The sequence below is a fragment of the Diospyros lotus genome, chromosome 11 (genome assembly GCF_014633365.1).
Source record: "Diospyros lotus cultivar Yz01 chromosome 11, ASM1463336v1, whole genome shotgun sequence".
In the NCBI taxonomy this organism is placed as follows: Eukaryota; Viridiplantae; Streptophyta; class Magnoliopsida; order Ericales; family Ebenaceae; genus Diospyros; species Diospyros lotus.
This window is the reverse complement of record NC_068348.1, coordinates 17,601,412-17,623,384: the sequence shown is the minus strand read 5'-3', so window position 1 is coordinate 17,623,384 and position 21,973 is coordinate 17,601,412. Positions and strand designations below refer to the sequence as shown.

The 21,973-nt window shown below is 37.9% G+C and overlaps 1 protein-coding gene and 1 non-coding gene across 2 annotated transcripts; one reads left to right on the top strand and one right to left on the bottom strand.

Annotated features, from left to right (window-relative positions):
- On the bottom strand, positions 1 to 330 carry LOC127812756 (uncharacterized). The gene has a single exon (XM_052353283.1). It carries the CDS (start codon positions 328 to 330, stop codon positions 1 to 3), a length of 330 nt encoding a protein of 109 aa, XP_052209243.1.
- Positions 331 to 16,163: 15,833 nt separating this feature from the next.
- LOC127813806 (small nucleolar RNA R71) lies at positions 16,164 to 16,270 on the top strand. Its single transcript, XR_008026212.1, has one exon. It is a non-coding gene; the product is annotated as a small nucleolar RNA R71 (small nucleolar RNA).
- Positions 16,271 to 21,973: the final 5,703 nt, after the last annotated feature.

Here is a 21,973-nt window from a genome sequence, read left to right as displayed (position 1 = left end):
TTATTCAGGGTTGTCCAACGCGGTAGAAACCTTATCCTTTGGAAAATCACCGCCAAGATAGGGTTTGAGCCTCTGCTCATTGACTTTGAATGTGCCCTTAGTGTCATGAGTCACTTCAACTGCACCATAGGGGTATACTTGGACCACGGTGAACGGGCCTGACCATCTTGAACGTAATTTGCCTGGAAACAACTTGAGACACGAGTTGAACATCAACACTTTTTGCCCCATCTGAAACTGTTTTCGGTGTACATGTTGATCATGCCATTTCTTGGTCTTCTCCTTATATAACTTGGCATTCTCATAGGCTTCCAATCGGAACTCATCCATCTCATTTAACTATAGCAACCGTTTCTCACCAGCTTTCTTGAGATCAAACTTCAACTTTTTCATTGCCCAATATGCCCTGTGCTCTAGCTCAACAGGTAAGTGACATGCTTTACCAAAAACAAGGCGATATGGGGACATACCAATCGGCGTTTTGAAGGCTGTTCTGTACGCCCACAATGCACCGTCCAACTTCTTGGACCAATCTTTTCGGGAAGTACTCACTGTAAGCTTAAGGATCTTCTTTAGCTCTCTATTCGAAATTTCCACTTGGCCATTTGTTTGGGGGTGGTATGGTGTAGCAACTTTATACCTCACCTGTAACACCCCGTCTCTCCGGGCATGTCACTATAAGGGTATTCCCGAGATTTCTTTTTTTTTTTTCCTTTAAATTCAACACGCGCGGTATTTCAAGAACAATCTTCACATGCAGAAACAAAACCCCGCGAACCCCAGTCTTGCCCGTTTAACTATCAAGATCAATAATCTTAAACTAAACGAGTCTTAATACAACGCAGCGGACACACTAATACCAAAACACCATAGTATTTCCAAAGCAAAATACTTAATACAGGCCAAATGATAAAATCGCTATTATACAACTGTTCATTTACAACCTGAAATACATACTAAAGCCTCCGAACGTTACTACGACTTAACAAACTAAGCACCATTGGCCCTCAACCGGCCACATCCTTGCCCTCGCAGCAGTTCCTGGCTGGAACATTAAACGTTCCAGGGGCATAGCCCAAGTTAGATGATAAACATCTAAGTGACGGCATAAAACAGTTCATACAATGCATGAGAGACACACGAGCATGGCATACTCAGACAAACGTAAATATGCAAGACACGTCTAACTCGAGATATCACCTTGACATACTTAATCCCTCGAATGCCCCATTGTAGCACACGTTCACCTGGTCCAACGTTAATCCCTCGAGTGCACCGTCGTGACACCCGTTCACCTGGTTTAACATTATTCCCTCGAGTGCCCCAGTGTGACACCCGTTCACCTGGATTAACATTGTCCCAATCTCAAGTAGACCCCATCCCGCCCCATACGGATCCAACGATGCAATTAAACTTGACCCCAAATGATATGAAAATTTACACGCCATGCACCAACATTTTAAAGTAAAACAATTAATGCAATGTAGCAAATATCGACACAATGATCTTAAGTAAAAGTCTTGTAAAACAATCTATGTCTAGGAGGGTATAACCACTCACTAGAACCCACCACAAGCACCTAAAAACACTTCCAAGACAAGGAAAAGCTGGAATCAAACCACTCACCTTGAACGAATTTGGATTGCCTCGATCCTTGTGCACGGCCTCGATTTGTGTGCCAAACCCCAAATACTTGAACTTGTGCTCAACCTCAAGCCAAGATACTTCCTAAACATCATATTTAATTAAGGAAGCATTAAAATCTATTTTCCTCAAATTTTTCATAATTTCCTCTATTTTCTCCCAATTTTCACTTCAATAATTCCAAAATAATTATTTCCTTAGTTATTTTCCAAAATATTTCAACACAATAATTCCTAAAATAAATTAACAAAAATACTGAAAGAAAAATACCAAAATGCCCCTATCACACGCGCCCTCACGCGCCTGGCGCGTGTCTGCGCGTGGAAGCTGGCGCGTGCAGCCACGCGCGTCGTCTTCCTCCTCAAGACCGGTCACCGGCGGTTGCTCCGATGGCTGCAAAACCGGTACCCCCTTGAAGCCCTTGGAGAATCGATCCAGATGGTACCATTTTTAGGCCGAAAGGCCACCGGAAAGTGGCCCAAACGGCCAGTTGCAGGTCGACGGTGGCGGACCGCCTCCAACCCTCGGCCAAGCTTCAATCGGCCTCTACACTTGACGAAAATGCTTCTAAAGCCTCCCAAAATCTTCCTTGATGCCTCGCGACCAAAAGCCCCTTATTCACTCTCCCGAAACCATTCAAAAACTCGATCGATTTGAAGCCCAAAAATCAAAACCCGCGGCCTCCTTTTATACTCGAAATCCGGCCAAAATCCGGCCAATCACCGGCCACAACTTGGCCTACAAGCAACCCACCGCCGTATACGACCTCCCCTAGCTCCTCCCCGGCCGTTCCATCGCCGGATTTGGCCTCCACGTGCGAAGATTTGCGGCGGCCGTTTTGCTGCGTTCACACTATTACATTTTTGATTTATTACACTTCCACCCCCTACTTTCATCAAATGCCATTTTTCTTCTTTCCATGATACCCCTGATAAATCCAACTACACCATTAAGACCCTCAAGACTAGCACTCTTCATTTGGTCCTTGAAACTTCTGAAAAATTACTGTTTTGACCTCCCTCGGGTAAATTTAGAAAACTGCACTTAGGCCCGACTGATTGATTTGACCTTAAATCCATTCAATTTAACCCGAAATCTCTTAAGGGTTGTTCTATACATAAAATATTAGTCCTCAACATGCTCCGTTGACTTTTCGGATGTCTCCTACGTCGATTCGGTTTTCCTCAGCCCGGTCAACAGCTGTACCGAAAACTGTTCCTGATCCAATTTATTTCATCACTAAAAATCATAATTCGAATCACTTGTCGATATTATACCATTTTCCTTGGCTATCTAAGGTCCGGGGTACTCCCTCGAGCCACTTTGGTCTTTTAAGACTGCAATAGTGTGTCCTAAAGCCTTATTCTTTTGATAATTCCACTTGTACCATTCATCAAATATTATTTATGACCTCAAATCATTCCTGGGTATTACATTCTCCCCCCCTTAGGAAATTTCGTCCTCGAAATTTTGTCCATGACAATTGTATCACCACCGGTGTTAATGACTCCCAAATGTAATGCCTTATATACCATTTCTAGTTCCTAGTAATCATTCATAACTTTTATCTCCATAGGGTTTGGGTTTACCAGACTCATTTCTGATCTTCCAGAATATCCCGTTGTAGCTCTATACCTACGGCTACACGAATCCCAAAATAATTTATAAAATCCAATATCACTTATAACTGGGTCCTCAAAACCTATTTTATTTGACTAATAATTCTCCCAACCACTCTTATGTTAATGCATATGTCATGATCATGCAAAGATTGAACTAGCTTGGATGCCATTTTTGCACAGAATTTCATAATATTGAATTTACCCAGTTACCATCATTGCACAGAAATTGATAACATTAAACTTACCCATCTGCCATTATTGCACAGAAATTGATAACATTAAACTTACCCAGTTGTCATGATTGCACAGAAATTGATAACATTGAATGAACTCAACGTATCTTTCTCAATTATCATTACCTTGGTTGCATATTAACTTTAAAAATAACTTCTTAGCCTCTTACAGCCGGTCATGCAAATTATCCATTTAGGTCTCTCAAAACACAATTTCTTTTACTGGAACCTAACATCCTGACATGTTACTATTTCTCTTTCAAACACCATCCATCAATCAAATCAATTTATCTCAACACAGAATTCTCGTGTCGTTTCAATTTATTGACAACATTCCATTTTTATATACGTCCATCACTTGTAACTCCTCAACCTAGTACCGCCAAACGCTTTACTTCAACTAAACGGTGCTTTCCATATTCTTCCACATGAGAAACATTTTTTCTATTGAGTTAAACAAGATTCCTCTTATCCTTGATTCTTGGAATAGATTTAATCTCGTTCCTTTCTAGGCGATCTACTTTTCATACTACTTCCTTAAATGAAAACCTTATTGAATAACTTTTGATTCTTACCGAGTCTTTAGCAACATCTAGCATAACTTTAATAGCTTGGCCTACTGTCTTTTAACCCAAATAAAATTTCCTTAGTGGAATTGGAAACCCACGTCTTCTTTTATAACAACTTACTCATATGTTTTCTCAAAATCGCAACATGTTTCTTGGAAAGAGCAACACTTTCGTTTACTTACCAACATATAACTTACCACATCCTCATGTTGATTTTGTCTCTTTTAAAGATCAACTCATGTTTTCGAGAGTATCAAGATATACCTAGTGTTGCTTCAATCTTCTTATATCACCAAAAGTAAAATTCGAGACAACTAAATAGAGCCTATTGCTCACAATTCCTGGGGCACGTAATATTAAATACACTACCAAAACTAGGTAAATAATCGTAATTAAATTCTTCCAAAGGCCATATCTGAAAAACAATTGTCCCACCATTTGCTTAATCTGGAAGCAACCCCCAACACATGTCTATACCAAGGACTATTCTACCTTGACCTAGGAGCATAATTACTATTTCATCACAACTCCTGAATTCCCAGGCCAACTAATCATTTCTTAGTAACCTTAACTTCACGAATTTCTGTAATTATCCTAGAAGAAGCCTTTACAAATCTCTGTTAATAGCTTGCCAAATTTTGTTTCGTCACTTGAGATTACTTTTCCTTCTTTCGATTCTTTTTTTTTTTTTGATTATCGACTACCATATTCCACATAGCAATTAACCTGCTTAGGTCATTCTCCAATCCTTCAACCTTTCAATAATGATTTAGGGATCTCACCACGATGCTCTGGTCCCTAGGAACTTGGACTCTAAACCATACATAACATCCTCAGTGTCACCCAAACTTTGGCACCTGACCGTCTCCACAGTTCGTTGTGTTGCTCTGACTCGTAGGTATCACACCCCAAACCGTGAGCCAACCACCAGTCCTCTGCCTTGGTCCTTAGGCTCAGATCCTTTGTTACAAACCAACACCAATGGTGTTATCGTTATGCTTAGAATTCCTCATTCCATCTCTGAGAGCTACAGTGGTTCTATTGGTACTAATCCAACTCCCTGATCTTTTGGATTCCTAATGTTTTTTTTTTTTCCAGAGTAACACTCAATCGTATCGAGCACGCTTATCCTATCCATTCCTAAGACTTCAGATTTCTTTCTCACAATTTAATCTCTTTTACTTTCCAAATTTGTTACGCATGTGACGGAACCTCACGCTCTTGTTGTTGTTCTTGCAGACGTTCATAATTTATCAAATACTCCAACATCAATTGTATTTCCAGTTTATCATTTTCTAAACTTATACTAGATCGTTCAACCATATTCTCGTCACTGTCGTATGCTTAATCTATCACAAGATTGGCTTAGAAATTCCATTCTCCTTATATGTTTATTCCACGGTTGACTTTCAACTAACACTCACTCCATAGGTCATTATGTCAATCATTCCTATTTCTTTGAATCTATTAGGATCAACTTTAATTTTGTTAAGACCTAATCCAATCCCAAGATATCTTTATGAGCTTAATCAAGCTTTAGCAAGCCTATCACATTGCTTGGTGCCTTAAAATTCAAACCAAGACTTTTATGACCACCTCTTAGTCCTTGATAATCATCGTTATGCTAATTATTTTCTTTGAGTTTGTATCCTTCTTAAATCGACTAGGGTCATTTCAAGCTTAAAATAGCATTGTCTCCATAAGTTGAAATATCTTTTTGTCTCCAAGTGTATACAGTACGCGTAAATTTTCCTTAGAAACATCATAGTCAAACTCGTAATTCTCTTATCCCAAAATTTCCTAATCTCCAAGGTTCGTCCTAAATCACGAATCTCTAATCTATCGTTGATCTCAAGATTATCAAGTAAGGTTTTATTTGCAAATTCTTGACAAGTCAAAATATTCTTTCAAATTTCCCCAAAAAAAATCTAATTCCCAAAACATGCGAACTTCACGTTTCGTAACCTAATAACTTTCGGTCATAACTTGATCCTAACTATAGCCAATTTATGGTTGATCCCTCTTTGTCTCGTAGTCACTGTTCGAAATTCCAAAATCCTATATCATCAAGATTTTATTCAAAAGGAAAATTCCCACTATAACCTAGAGCATTTTTTTTTTCAAGCTAATTACTATCGAGAAAAACTTCTAACACCTCAAACAAGAATTCGATCCTTACTTAGTTCCGATTCGTTTTTCTTGTCTAATCCTGAACTCCCCGATACAGTTCTTACTTCTATCATTTCCCAAAACCTTCATCAGACTCAAATCCACACCTTGACTCTTTGTCCTTGAATAACATATGGGACCATATACATATGATTCGTTCTTATGAGTTGTTTTCTTAAGGTAATATTTCCTTATTTCCACTATCAACAATTCCGATTTCTTTATCTCAATATCCTCATCAACAATTTCGGATTCCTAACTCAAATTTTTTTTTTTTTTATTCTCAAAGCTCTTATCGAATCATCCTAGGTTGCTTACTGCAAATGGTTTCTCGATATTTATATCAAGTCATTCCTACCCTCGATTCTTCATATCATCTGTTCACAAACCTAATCAGATTATATCATATCAAACTAAACATCCCAACTCGCTTACTCTTATTAATCACCAGATATCCCAACATTTAGCAAAAATGACTTTGACTAATGATCTTCAATCTATGGTTTCCAGATCTTACGAATCCTCAATTTAAGGTTACTGAACCAACCTTACATTCGAACCTCATCGTTGGATGCTAATTCCCAACCTGACGTTCTATCTCCTAGCGAGGTCTAGTATTCTCCAATTAATAACCTCAAAGACTTCAATCAAAAATTCCCAAATCTCCAAGTAGGGATTTTCATTAGTTAGCCCTAACTGAATCCGTTCTTCTTAAATCCTTAATTCAGACATCTAACTTAACCTTAAAATCTTCAAGTCGTTCTTCTTTCCCACGCCCTTAACAGGTTCTCCTAATAATCTCCGTTGTTTCACTTATCTTTGTCAAGGCATGACATCATCATTATTTAACATGTCCCAATCGGGAGGGTACTAAGACGATTCACTAAGATTCTTCCAAAGGAGATTTATACTATACCTCAAGTTGTATTAGAATCACCAAAGTATTTATTCCTCAAAGGTTTTGGATCATACATCTCTTTCATTTCGACGACCCTCATTATTGGCTTCCTAATTTCCAAAAGATGTGAATAGAACTTGTTCATCTTCACTTAACGCTAAACGTATATTCAAATTGAAAACCTCAAATTTCACCTTTCTAAAGTCTCCGTACCATTTTCGACTATGTTCCGAATGTCTCCTAGAATCCATAATCCCATTCTAAGTTCTCATTCAATAGTTCTAACCATGCTAAGTTCAACAACCTAGCCAAATCGTCTTAGGGTTTTAACCTAGGGCTCTGATACCAATTGTAACACCCCGTCTCGCCGGGCATGTCACTATAAGGGTATTCCCGAGATTTCTTTTTTTTTTTCCTTTAAATTCAACACGCGCGGTATTTCAAGAACAATCTTCACATGCAGAAACAAAACCCCGCGAACCCCAGTCTTGCCCGTTTAACTATCAAGATCAATAATCTTAAACTAAACGAGTCTTAATACAACGCAGCGGACACACTAATACCAAAACACCATAGTATTTCCAAAGCAAAATACTTAATACAGGCCAAATGATAAAATCGCTATTATACAACTGTTCATTTACAACCTGAAATACATACTAAAGCCTCCGAACGTTACTACGACTTAACAAACTAAGCACCATTGGCCCTCAACCGGCCACATCCTTGCCCTCGCAGCAGTTCCTGGCTGGAACATTAAACGTTCCAGGGGCATAGCCCAAGTTAGATGATAAACAACTAAGTGACGGCATAAAACAGTTCATACAATGCATGAGAGACACACGAGCATGGCATACTCAGACAAACGTAAATATGCAAGACACGTCTAACTCGAGATATCACCTTGACATACTTAATCCCTCGAATGCCCCACTGTAGCACACGTTCACCTGGTCCAACGTTAATCCCTCGAGTGCACCGTCGTGACACCCGTTCACCTAGTTTAACATTATTCCCTCGAGTGCCCCAGTGTGACACCCGTTCACCTGGATTAACATTGTCCCAATCTCAAGTAGACCCCATCCCGCCCCATACGGATCCAACGATGCAATTAAACTTGACCCCAAATGATATAAAAATTTACACGCCATGCACCAACATTTTAAAGTAAAACAATTAATGCAATGTAGCAAATATCGACACAATGATCTTAAGTAAAAGTCTTGTAAAACAATCTATGTCTAGGAGGGTATAACCACTCACTAGAACCCACCACAAGCACCTAAAAACACTTCCAAGACAAGGAAAAGCTGGAATCAAACCACTCACCTTGAACGAATTTGGATTGCCTCGATCCTTGTGCACGGCCTCGATTTGCGTGCCAAACCCCAAATACTTGAACTTGTGCTCAACCTCAAGCCAAGATACTTCCTAAACATCATATTTAATTAAGGAAGCATTAAAATCTATTTTCCTCAAATTTTTCATAATTTCCTCTATTTTCTCCCAATTTTCACTTCAATAATTCCAAAATAATTATTTCCTTAGTTATTTTCCAAAATATTTCAACACAATAATTCCTAAAATAAATTAACAAAAATACTGAAAGAAAAATACCAAAATGCCCCTATCACACGCGCCCTCACGTGCCTGGCGCGTGTCTGCGCGTGGAAGCTGGCGCGTGCAGCCACGCGCGTCGTCTTCCTCCTCAAGACCGGTCACCGGCGGTTGCTCCGATGGTTGCAAAACCGGTACCCCCTTGAAGCCCTTGGAGAATCGATCCAGATGGTACCATTTTTAGGCCGAAAGGCCACCGGAAAGTGGCCCAAACGGCCAGTTGCAGGTCGACGGTGGCGGACCGCCTCCAACCCTCGGCCAAGCTTCAATCGGCCTCTACACTTGACGAAAATGCTTCTAAAGCCTCCCAAAATCTTCCTTGATGCCTCGCGACCAAAAGCCCCTTATTCACTCTCCCGAAACCATTCAAAAACTCGATCGATTTGAAGCCCAAAAATCAAAACCCGCGGCCTCCTTTTATACTCGAAATCCGGCCAAAATCCGGCCAATCACCGGCCACAACTTGGCCTACAAGCAACCCACCGCCGTATACGACCTCCCCCAGCTCCTCCCCGACCGTCCCATCGCCGGATTAGGCCTCCACATGCGAGGATTTGCGGCGGCCGTTTTGCTGCGTTCACACTATTACATTTTTGATTTATTACACTTCCACCCTTACTTTCATCAAATGCCATTTTTCTTCTTTCCATGATACCCCTGATAAATCCAACTACACCATTAAGACCCTCAAGACTAGCACTCTTCATTTAGTCCTTGAAACTTCTGAAAAATTACTGTTTTGACCTCCCTCGGGTAAATTTAGAAAACTGCACTTAGGCCCGACTGATTGATTTGACGTTAAATCCATTCAATTTAACCCGAAATCTCTTAAGGGTTGTTCTATACATAAAATGTTAGTCCTCAACATGCTCCGTTGACTTTTCGGATGTCTCCTACGTCGATTCGATTTTCCTCAGCCCGGTCAACAACTGTACCGAAAACTGTTCCTGATCCAATTTATTTCATCACTAAAAATCATAATTCGAATCACTTGTCGATATTATACCATTTTCCTTGGCTATCTAAGGTCCGGGGTACTCCCTCGAGCCACTTTGGTCTTTTAAGACTGCAATAGTGTGTCCTAAAGCCTTATTCTTTTGATAATTCCACTTGTACCATTCATCAAATATTATTTATGACCTCAAATCATTCCTGGGTATTACATCACCCCGTACTTTACCAAAAGGGATTCAAAATGCCGGTTACAAAAATGTTTCCCCCCATCACTGATAATGGCCCTAGGAGTTCCAAAACGAGTAAAGATGTTCTTTTTCAGAAAACTTACCACTGCTCGACCATCGTTAGTTGGTAACGCTACGGCTTCAACCCACTTGGAGACATAATCCACTGCCACTAGAATGTATAAATTGGAGAACAAAGATGGAAACGACCCCATAAAGTTAATGTTCCAAACATCAAACAATTCAACCTCAAGAATGCCATGTAGTGGCATCTCTTGCTTCCTAGAGATGTTCCCCATTCTTTGGCATTTATCACACTTTTTTTCCATGGTATGAACATCTTTGAATAGAGTTGGCCAATAAAACTCAGATTGAAGTACCTTAGTTGCTGTTTTTGTTACTCCGAAATGTCCACCATAGGGGGAGGCATGGCATTGCTCTAAGATCATCTCCATCTCATCTTTTAGAACACACCTCCAAATTACTTGATCGACGCCTCATCGATAGAGAATGGGATCCTCCAAAAAATAATATTTGAGTTCCGAAAAGAACTTTTTCTGTTGGTGGTAGTCATAATTAGGAGGCACAAGGTTACTTGCAAGGTAATTCACATAGTCGGCATACCATGGTACCTCTATTTCGCTGCTTGCTCGTTCCACTCTTAAAAGTTGCTCATCTGGAAATTTTTCATTAATATCCCCTATTTCAGATTGATTTTGTTGCTCTAATCTAGAGAAGTGGTCGACTACCACATTCTCGCATCCTTTTTTATCTCGAATTTCCAAATCAAACTCTTGGAGAAGTAGTACCCAACGGATTAACCTTGGTTTTGCATCTTTTTTTGAAAATAGATATTTCATTGTGGCATGATCCATATAGACAATCACCTTTGAACCAATGAGATATGGCCAAAATTTTTTGAAAGCAAAGACCACTTCTAGGAGCTCTTTTTCTGTAGTGGCGTAGTTCATTTGAGCATTATTGAGAGTCCAACTAGTATAGTAAATCACATGTAAGACTTTGTCCTTTCGTTGTCCCAAAACTGCCCCAACTGCATAGTCATTAGCATCGCACATAAATTCGAACGACATGTTCCAATTTGGTGCCACAATAATAGGTGCTGAAATTAACTTTTCCTTTAGAGTGGTAAATGACTTTAGGCACTCCTTAAAGAATTCAAATTTTGCATCATTTTCCAACAAGCTGCATAAAGGCTTTGTAATCTTGGAGAAGTCCTTAATAAATCGTCTATAAAAGCCAGCATGTCCCAAAAAGCTACGGATACCCTTAACTGATGTTGGCGGAGGAAGCTTCTCAATCACTTGAATTTTTGCCTTGTCAACTTCAATACCCCTAACTAAAATTTGATGTCCCAATACAATTCCCTCTTGGACCATGAAGTGGCACTTTTCCCAATTGAGCACCAAGTTTGTTTCTTCACAACGCTTCAAAACAAGTGTCAAGTTCTTTAAGCATTCATCATATGAAGAACCAAAGACTGAAAAATCATCCATGAACCATTCAATAAATATTTCTACCATATCAGAGAAGATTTACATCATACAACACTAAAAAGTGGCAGGGGCATTGCACAAACCAAACGACATCCGTCGGTAAGCGAACGTACGATATGGACAAGTGAATGTTGTCTTCTCTTGGTCTTCTGGAGCTATTGGAATTTGATTATATCCCGGATAACCGTCAAGGAAACAATAGTGAGAATGACCTGCTAAGCGCTCCAACATTTGATCAATGAAAGGTAGGGGAAAATGATCTTTTCGTGTTGCATCATTCAACTTACGATAGTCGATGCAAACTTGCCATCCGGTAATGGGTCGAACTGGAATGAGCTCCTTGTTTTCGTTCTTTTCCACTATAATACCTCCCTTTTTAGGCACCACTTGAACCAGACTGACCTAAGCACTATCTGAGATAGAATAGATAATTCCAGCATCTAGTAACTTCAGTACTTCAGCTCTAACCACTTCTTGAAGATAAGGGTTTAGTCGTCGTTGATGTTGCACCACCGGCTTGTAGGTGTCTTCCATTAGTATCTTGTGCATGCAAAGGGATGGGCTAATCCCTTTTATATTAGCTATAGTCCATCCAAGAGCTGACTTATGTTCTCAAAGCACCTGGAGTAGCTTATCCTCTTTTTATTGGCTAATGGACTTAGCAATAATAACTGGAAGAGTAGAAGACTCACCCAAATAAACATATCAAAGATGGGATGGCAGCTGCTTTAGCTCCAATTTTGGAGCTTGTTGAATGGAAGCCCAATGCCTTGTATTGTTTCCCCTTTTGAATAAGTTTAGATCCTTGCAAATATCTGACACATTCTTTAATCGTAACTGAGTCGGTATTCTCAACTTGTGAGTGCATCACACATGTTTCCCAAGGATCTGATGGGTGCTCTAGAGTGAAAGTGTTTTCTGCCTCTTTATCCACAATATCAATCTGAAAACAAGAATCTGAAGCAGTAGGAAATTTTAGTGCTTCAAACACATTAAAAGTGATTTGCTTCTCATTAAGCCTTAACATGAGTTGTCCTTTCTGCACATCAATAAGCGCTCGTCCAATAGCTAGAAAAGGTCACCCCAAAATAAAGGGAATATCCCTATCTTCAGCCATTTCCAAAATAATGAAGTTTGCTAGAAATATGATCTTGTCCACTCTTACCAAAATATCTTCAACAATTACATGTGGATGTTTCACGGACCGATCTGCTAGTTGTAATGATACCCTCATAGGCTTTGCTTCGACTAGCCTGAGCTTTTGAAATATAGAAAATGGCATCAAATTAATACTAGCACCCAAATCACATAAAGATCGTTCAAAATATAAGCTGTCAATGGTGCAAGGGATGGTGAAACTTCCTGGATCTTTCAACTTTAGCGGTAATTTATTATGTACTATGGCACTACACTCCTCTGTTAGTATCACAGTTTCATGCTCCTCAAGCTTCATTTTGTTCGATAGAATCTCTTTCATAAATTTTGCATAGCTGGGCATTTGAGACAGAGCTTCAATAAATGGTATATTGATATGTAGCTTCTTGAATACCTCCAAAAATTTCTCAAATTGCTTATCTAACTTGTGCTTGCGCAACCTTTGAGGAAATGGAATAGGTGGAACATAAGGTGTAAGGGCCCACTCCCGAATGTGCCCGCTAGCATAGGACATTCGAAAGGAGGTCATCACAAGGATGATATAGAACAATACCTCAAAATAAACACACACACTTATCTATTTTCACGCAGCGGAATATCAATAACTTTTGTTACAAACCAATGTTGATACATCTAGGCTCTTAGGCCATACAAACCGAATATGAGGCTCTAATGTAAAACAACAATTTAAAATCTCATCAATCTACCTCACCAAAACGCAACTAGGATCTCCGAGTTGAGTGCCTCTATACACCACTACCCTTGGGTTGTAGTCCCACTGGACTCGCCCTTAATGACTGCTTTACCTTTACCTGGAATGGCATAAGAAGATCAAGTGAGCCACAAGGCTCAGCAAGTTCTAGTACAAAGGAGCAGTATGAAGAAAGAGAAATCATGATGACACCGAGAGGAGTGTACAACGACTTCATAACAATATTCAATTATATAAGTCGGAAATCATATCTCATAGAATTATAAATTTCAATTTTTTGTTCATGTATAATCATACAAGTGTATACATCATAAGTATAAATCCCATAGGCTCATAAGCCACGATGCAAAATATGCGTTAATCATCATATCAGTAAATCAACACATAACGTATCGAGCACAACCTGCCAGGCTATGGCCACCTCGTCCCGCGTCAAGCGCTCCTAGGGTACCCTTTATTTCTGCGCAAAATAATAAGTGCGCTAAGAACATATATATATGAGCATCATGTACATGTATGCATCATGTATGCATTTACCAGCAATGTAAAATTTAAATTCTCGTTCTCAATATACATCTAATACCATTGAAGAATGTTATGGCAAAATTTGTTATTTTTCCACCATACAATCGCTCTAATACATTAAGTAAATGTTTAATTAATATTAATAAAAACTTTAGGATGGGTACTGTAGCGGGGTACTATACGGATACGGTATGGTACTGTAGCAAGATACTGTATGTATACTGTACGAATATGGTATTATACTATAGCGAGATACTATATGGTATTGTATCGAGATACTGTATAGGTACTGTATGGTACTGTATCGAGATACTGTATTGAGATACTGTATAGGTACTGTATGGTACTGTATCGAGATACTGTATAGGTACTGTATTGAGATACTATATAGGTACTGTATTGAGATATTGTATAGGTACTGTATGGTACTATATTGAGATACTATATAGGTACTGTATCGAGATACTGTATAGGTACTGTATGGTACTGTAGCATCCGAATTTTTCACACATTAACTTGATATTTTTCCACAATTTCATGGGACATTCGGGTATAGACATTAATTATCCAGACATCATTCACATATAAGATATACCAATAAATACACTACAATGAGCAATGAAGGTGGACAAACTCCCATCATAATGGAGGTGAAAAATGCCATTCACAGAATAATATTGGGGTGAATCAAACCCCTTTTGAGACATCAAATAGACTCACAATATTTAGGAATTTTATACTATGTAGATAGAAAAAAATTTAATAGAGATGCTACACATGGAAGGGGAGAAAAATAAAAGAAGAAGAAGAAGGGATACTTACAGGAGGATGAATAAATCAAGATGAAGCACTCGCACAGAAGCTTCAATTGCCACAGAAAATTTAACAGAATAGAAGCAGTAGAGAAGAAAAAGAATGCGTATCAGATGAGGAAGAAGAAGAAGAAGTCGGGAGGGAGAAGAAGAAAATGAGATAAAGAGGAAGAAAAAGAAGGTGTAAAAAAAAGAAGTGAAAGAAGAAAGTAGGAGTAAAAGGAAAAAGAAGAAGTAAAAGGAGGAGTGAAAGAAGAAAGGAGAAGTAAAAGAGGGAGTGAAAAACAATAAAGAAGAAGTGAAAGAAAAGGTGAAAGAAGAAAAAGAAAGGGGGGTTGGGAAGTAATGATGCGTAGATGGTGGGTGTTTATTTATTTATTTTTTATTTTTTTTTTGTATTGGGCTTAAGCCCAAATAAATGGCCCATCTTCTATTTCCTTAAAGGCCCAAGCCCAACTCTTAGCCCACTTGCCTTAAATAAATTGAAGCCCAACTCATTATCCCATCCATTTAATTTAAACCCATACATACAAGCCCATAGATCTATTTCAACATTAAGAATCAAATTTGCTCAACTTATATAATAACTAAAATAAGTTAATACATCATTCTAAAATTCTAAACCCAATAATGGGTCGTTACATAAGGCTTGACTGGTAATGGAATCACTTCCTCTTGTTCAGCTACATCTTCGGGCTCCTTAGTCTCAGTTGTTGTCTCTTTTTCAGTATTAGTTTTCTTTTCCACACTTGGTCTTTTAACATGAATTTCTGGTAATTGCACCCCGCTCCTTGTAGTGACGCTTGCTCCTTGGGATTAACTTTGGTATTGCTTGGCCATGTGCCCTGTTACCTCTCAATAAGAATTTTAGCTAGCTGCCCAATTTGAGTCTCTATATTCTTGATTGCAGCATTGGTCCGTTCGCTTCGTTCTTGAAGTTCTGAAATTGCTTCTTCCCATCCTCATTTTTTCTCATGTGGTCTCCCCTGTTTTGGTGGATTTTGAATTCCCTGATTGTTGCCATATGAAAAATTAGGATGGTTTCTCCAGTCGGGATTGTATGTTGGAGAAAATGGATTATTCTATGGACGTTGGAAATTTTGTTGACGTGAGAAGTTTTATGCATAAGCAGCCTGCTCTGTGAGTGAATGGTCCCTAACGGTCAATGGGAATTCGGATGACAGATGGTTTACCCCACAAGTTACACAAACTGGAAAAGATCATTCCAGCATACTAACTGATGGAGAGTATTTTAAGGTTTCCATCTGCTTTGACAGAGTATCAATCTTAGCCAACATCAACGTATTCATATCCACTTCGTGTACTCCAGCTGCTCTCCTATGTGAACTCCTATCTAGCCACATTACAAATTGCTTACTCATTGTTTCATAAAAATCATGTAGCTCCCCAGCTAATTTGTTTCTAATAGAACCACCTGCTGTAGAATCAACTGTCGAACGGCTATAAGGAGTTAACCCGGCATAGAAATAGTGATTTTGAGCTGATAAAGAAAACCCATGATTTGGACACTTCCTTAACAACTCTTTATATCGTTCCCATGCTTCATGAAAATTTTCATTTTCAGCTTGCTAGAAAGTCGAAATTTCATGCTTTAATTTGCTGATCTTAGTTGGTGGAAAATACTTTAGTGTGAACTTGTGAACCAAATCGGCCCATGTAGTGATGCTACCAGGTGATAGTGAATCCAACCACTCCCGAGTTTTGTCTTTTAGAGTATGAGGAAAAAGTCGCATCCTCAGTGCTTCCTCATTGATGCCTAGATATTTAAAATTTCCACAATACTCCAAAAAGCGAGCGAGATGATAGTGAGGATTTTCATCACTTCTTCCATAGAACGGAATGTTGTTGGAGAATAAATTAATCACATTTGACCTCAATTGGAAGTTATCATGCCCATATGGAGGATAGATTATGCTAAACCGGTTCTCAATGATAGGGGGCATCATGAAATCTCCCATTAGGATATCTCTCTCATTGATCTCAACAGTACACTCCACTTAAACAAGCTGATTTTCGTTGTCGTCCATAGTGCTTCGCTGTTGTTCCTTTTTTGCTCTCTGTTCACGACGTCTTTGATGAAAAGTTTGTTCAATCTCCAGATCAAACTCCACAAGATCAAGATGTTATGAACATCGCATGCACTATTTCAATCCTAACACAACAAAAATTGAAATAGTTCAGGGTAAAAAAATTAAAGGAATCAACACAAGTGTTAAAGCTAATCTTAAGCAATAATCAAAATAGCTAGTCCCCAGCAACGGCGCCAAAAACATGTTCGCGTATTCTTTCCCGCAAGTGAACGAAAATCGTAACAAGTAATATAATGATAAATAAAGTATCGTTCCCACGAGGATTAGCTTTCGATCCCTACTTTAACCACTATTAACTTTAATAAACCACACACAATTAAAAGGATACTCAATGGAAGTTTTATATTAATTAAAACTAACTCACCAAATGGAAAACACAAAATAATTCTTTAGGTTTTTGAATGTAGAAATCTAATGCACTAGGGTTCATGAATCCACTGTAGTTCTTTAATTGGTTTAATCTTTTAGTGATCGGGTTTTATAATTCTTGCTTTGAGCTGAAAATTGATGATCTTAAGTTAATCAAAAGCCTTTCTCGATGGTCAATTGAATCTATGCTTACATATGAGATTAATTATCTATAATTAATCTACAATTATACAAACATACATTTATCTACAATGATCATCTAAATAAGATTTCATAAGGCATAACGGTATCTCTACCTATTATCGAACCTTATGTCATTTATTACCAAGTGCTAATCTATATTGAGTCTCTTGAAAGTAATATAAATCACAAACACGTTCTAATGGCAACCAAGCATCAAAACAGAATTAGTGCATAACAAACGATTAACCTGAAAGACAAGAATATAATAAAACCCAAATACTTTTAGTTAAACCATCATTGAACTAGGTTTCATCAATCACCTTAGCCACAAAGTACTTAGCCTAACATAGTTTCAACCAATGAAAGAATAATAAAAACGGAGTTCATGGTATTGGAGAGAAGAAAGAACAGAAAAATACAACCAAAACTGAAGATCTTCAAAAAAATCTCCCTCTTCTTCCTTGACTTGCCGTCTTCTCCTCCTCTAAAAGCTCCTAAATCTCTCAAGAATCCTTCTTTATATAATTTTTTTTAGGTCTCCAAAGTCGTGCCCCTTGAGAGAGCCCATCTCCACTTGATTTGAAAGGAAACGGGCTCAAAACGGCCTTTTCGTGAAACTTAGAGCCTTACTGCGGCCTTACCACGGAATGCTTTCCGTGGTAAGGTCGTGAGGCACAAAATGAAAATCTTGTCACGGGCTTACCACGGAATGCTTTCCGTGGTAAGGTCATGAGCCACATAATACTTCTTCAATCACGGCTTTATCACAGAATGCTTTCCGCGATAAGGCCGTGAGCCATAGAAAACAATTCTTACCACGACCCTACCATGCAATGCTTTTCATGACAGCATAGTGAGCCGTTTCTCTTTGATTTCCAACACTTCACCAATGACGTCATTCTTCTAGTGCTTTGCGACATTGTAATGCCCCGCTCCCACTTACAGGTGTTACTAGTGAATAATTACCCGAATTGTCCATCTGCCCGGTCTTAGGTGAAGGGTGGACCATATTTCAAGACGAAACACCCTAAGTGGGAACTAGGCTTGTCCTTCCCTTCCTCAACCCCAGGATTCACTAGCAGAATTGGGCTTCAACCACACTGCATTTCATTTAAAAGAAAACTCATGAAAATACCCAACCGCCATTTTTTTTATTTATATTTAATTCTTTTTCCATCCAAGAATTTCATCAGGCTCCAAAGAGCACCATTTCAATCCATACATTGATTGATTACTAATTTTGGAGGAAAAACTAAAAAATTTTCATTTTTCGAATTCCAGCATTTAACTCCAAAAATGTTTGAAAAATCCCTTTATTTTGAAAATTCATTCGGGGCCCAAAATCAATTTAGAAATGCCCCAAATTCCCCAAATTTTGGAATTTTAAAACAATTTCGGCCGGCAGGGCCCACGGCGCGCCCCGGGGCCCAGCTACGCGCGCCCGCACGCTGCTGCATGCTACCCCTGCTGGCCTCCTCACTTCTTTTTTTTTTTTTTTTCTTTTTCTTGGGCTTTTACACCCCAAATTTTTCAGAAATTTAAACACCCCTAATTTGCATCAAAATCTCCACTTTTCTCATTCCAAAGCCTCATTTCACAAACAAACCATCTTATTTTTATTTATTACAACATACCTCAAACACATCAAAATTTTTCCCTCTCTTAGCTACCATACACAACATGGAAGCTTCATACACATGAAACCAAAATAAAATACAATTTATTTTACATTACCAACCAAAATACATAGGCTACACAACTTTAGCCTTCAACACTCATAGCCATTTCTCTCCCATTTTCACCTTTTCTATGGGGCTTTTAACACTTACAAAGAGGTCCAACAAACCTCATGAGCTTAAAAGCTCATTAAGGGTGCATATGCAAAGTAAATACAAGCATAACAAGTCTATGTAATGGCAAATGCATGCAAGCATGGTTAGGTTACTCCATCATCACAACCCAACATGGTTTGAGGCATCAACCTACCACTTCTTTCCCACCCCCATGGCCATAGGTCTCATGTACAAGTAAAGCATGCAAAGAGATACATAAAAATTTATGCAACCTACTTACAATGCAATGCAAGGCCTCCTCCACATGGGGCCATTCCTTACCTCATTCTTGAACCTTCCAATCTTTTTTTCAAAAGAGCTTCCAGCATCATTTTCTCCCACCTAAAATGGCATTTCAACAAGCCACTTAATTTTTGCATATAAGCATACCAAAAAAATAAAGAGAAGAAAGTATACTTGCCTTGATTTCTTCATCATCTTCTTTCTTTCTTTCTTTCTTCTTCATTATTTCCTCATTTCTTTATTTTTTTCTCCAAATGACCAAAGGAAGAGAAGACTTCATTTCTTGCCATTTTATACTAGTTCCCCATATTTCAAGAATGCATCCTAGCCACTCACTAAAGGCACAATCCATGTGCTTAAGGGAAAACTAAATCTCAACCATCCATTTTAATAAACAAGACTTCTCTCTTGGAGAAAACACAAGAAGCACAATCCATGCCATTTGGTCTTCTTAGATCTCCACCCTTGATCTTGTCTTGAAATCCCAAAATAGAATTTCTTTTCTATTTATTTAATTTGGTCATTTTCCCCCATCACATGAGAGACCACTTTGAATGACATAATCACTTTCTTTCACATTTAAATAAATCCCACAATTTTTCAAAGCATTAATGGGTGACCATTTTCTCATTTTTCATTAGATTTATTTAATTCACCATAATTTCAATCATTAATGATGGCCATTTACTTTTCTTTTGGATTTTTCTTTTAATCCAACACCATTATGCTTCTCATTAAATGCTTGAAAGACTAAAATCATTTTTTTTGCATTTATTTAAATCATTCTCCAACTCATAATTCCACATATATATATATATGCCCCCACATTTCTAATATATATTTTTCTCTCAAATCTCCAAGATTATGCCAAGTGTCACTCTAAGACACAAACTTGGCTTCCAATTCTTTATCTTGGTCATCCATGTGGCATTACCACATTAATTCACCAATTTAGGGAAAAAATAATTATTTTCACATATAATTGAATATCAACCATTTCCCAATATTTTCCATAATTAAATTCTTTTATGGAATCACTCCAAGTTATCAAAATACCCATTTCATGAATTATTAATCCCATATCTCCACATAATACAAAATTGAGATTAAATTCACTTACTCACCTAATTCCACATAGGAATTATTTTTAATTTACCAAATTACCTTTTGTTGGATTTCACTATCCAAATTACCAAAATGTCCCTCTCATAGGGCACCAACATTCTCAAGGATCTAACATCTCCTCAAGGGCATTTTTGAAAGTTTTCTTACTTCTTTTCTCATTCTCATAACACCGGCAACACCAGGTGTTACAAACATCATCATCCTCAACCCCGAATTGACCTTTGACCTTGCCTTTATTGCCATTTTAGCTCAAAAAATGCGACATCATCATCTCTTTTTTTTTTTTTTTGCTCCAATTATCTTCAACACATGCTCCACATCTACATAACCATATATAGAATCAAATCAAGTAGAAATTATGCTCATTGAATGTATAAATGCTAAGTTTATAGACCAAAATAAGTGTATATCGAAAAATTTGAAAAACACGTGCAAGTGAAATTACCAAGCTTTCAAACACATGTAGAGTTTCCAACTCCAAAGACTCCTACCTTAGGGTCTCCTGGATTGTCTTCATTTTCTTTTAATATAAATGAAGAAAATCCTAGTGGTAGTTCGAGTCAACGACTTATTGGGATTAAAAAGGCGAAATCAAAAGGGAAAAATGAAGAAGAGTTTTCAAAAATGATTGCAAAAAAGATGGAAGAGAAACGTCAACTTGCTAAAATCATACGTAAGGGAATTGAAGATAGACAGCAAATTTATGAAATTCAGAGAGCTCGAACTAAAAGTAATCTAAAAAAAGCCAACGCTGCAGAATTTTGTTCTGAAAATAAAATTCTACTAAAAGATTTGAGCTCTATTTCAGATCCAGAACTACGCGAATTTATACGATAAGAACAGAGAAGAATCATGAAGAAAAGAGGTGAACAACAGGACAAAGAACTTGGAAGTTCCTGAACTCCATTTGGTCATTATTTTGATGGTCTTGGAGGATCTGAAAATAATCTACCGGATTATTAAATATTTGTCTTTCATTTTTAGTGTATGTTGCAATTTAATTTTCAATGTTTACGTTTCTGTATTGCTCATGTTGTTCTCAATTTTTTAAATCTTATGAAGTAATTTATTTTATCTTGTTAAATAATTATAATTTTTTTTGCTTAATTTTAATTTATTATGTTCTTAAAAATAATGATCAAATTAAATATATAAATTAAGACTAAAATCAATAATTATACATACTAAAACAAAATTAAAAAAAGATATAATGGGAATAACATTTTTTTACATTGAAAGGGGAAGGATAATTTGGGTATTAATTTCCCACGGCATTTTTGTCGTGGGTGAATAGTGGGATGCCAAATATGGCGTCCCACTATTCATCACACCATTTTGGTGTGATGATTTGTTGTCCCATTGGAGACGGAAAAATGGCAAAATCGATTGATTTTTTCATTTTGCTGTCTCCATTGGAGATGACCTAACCTATCTAAAATGTCCTCCTGACGAATAAAGT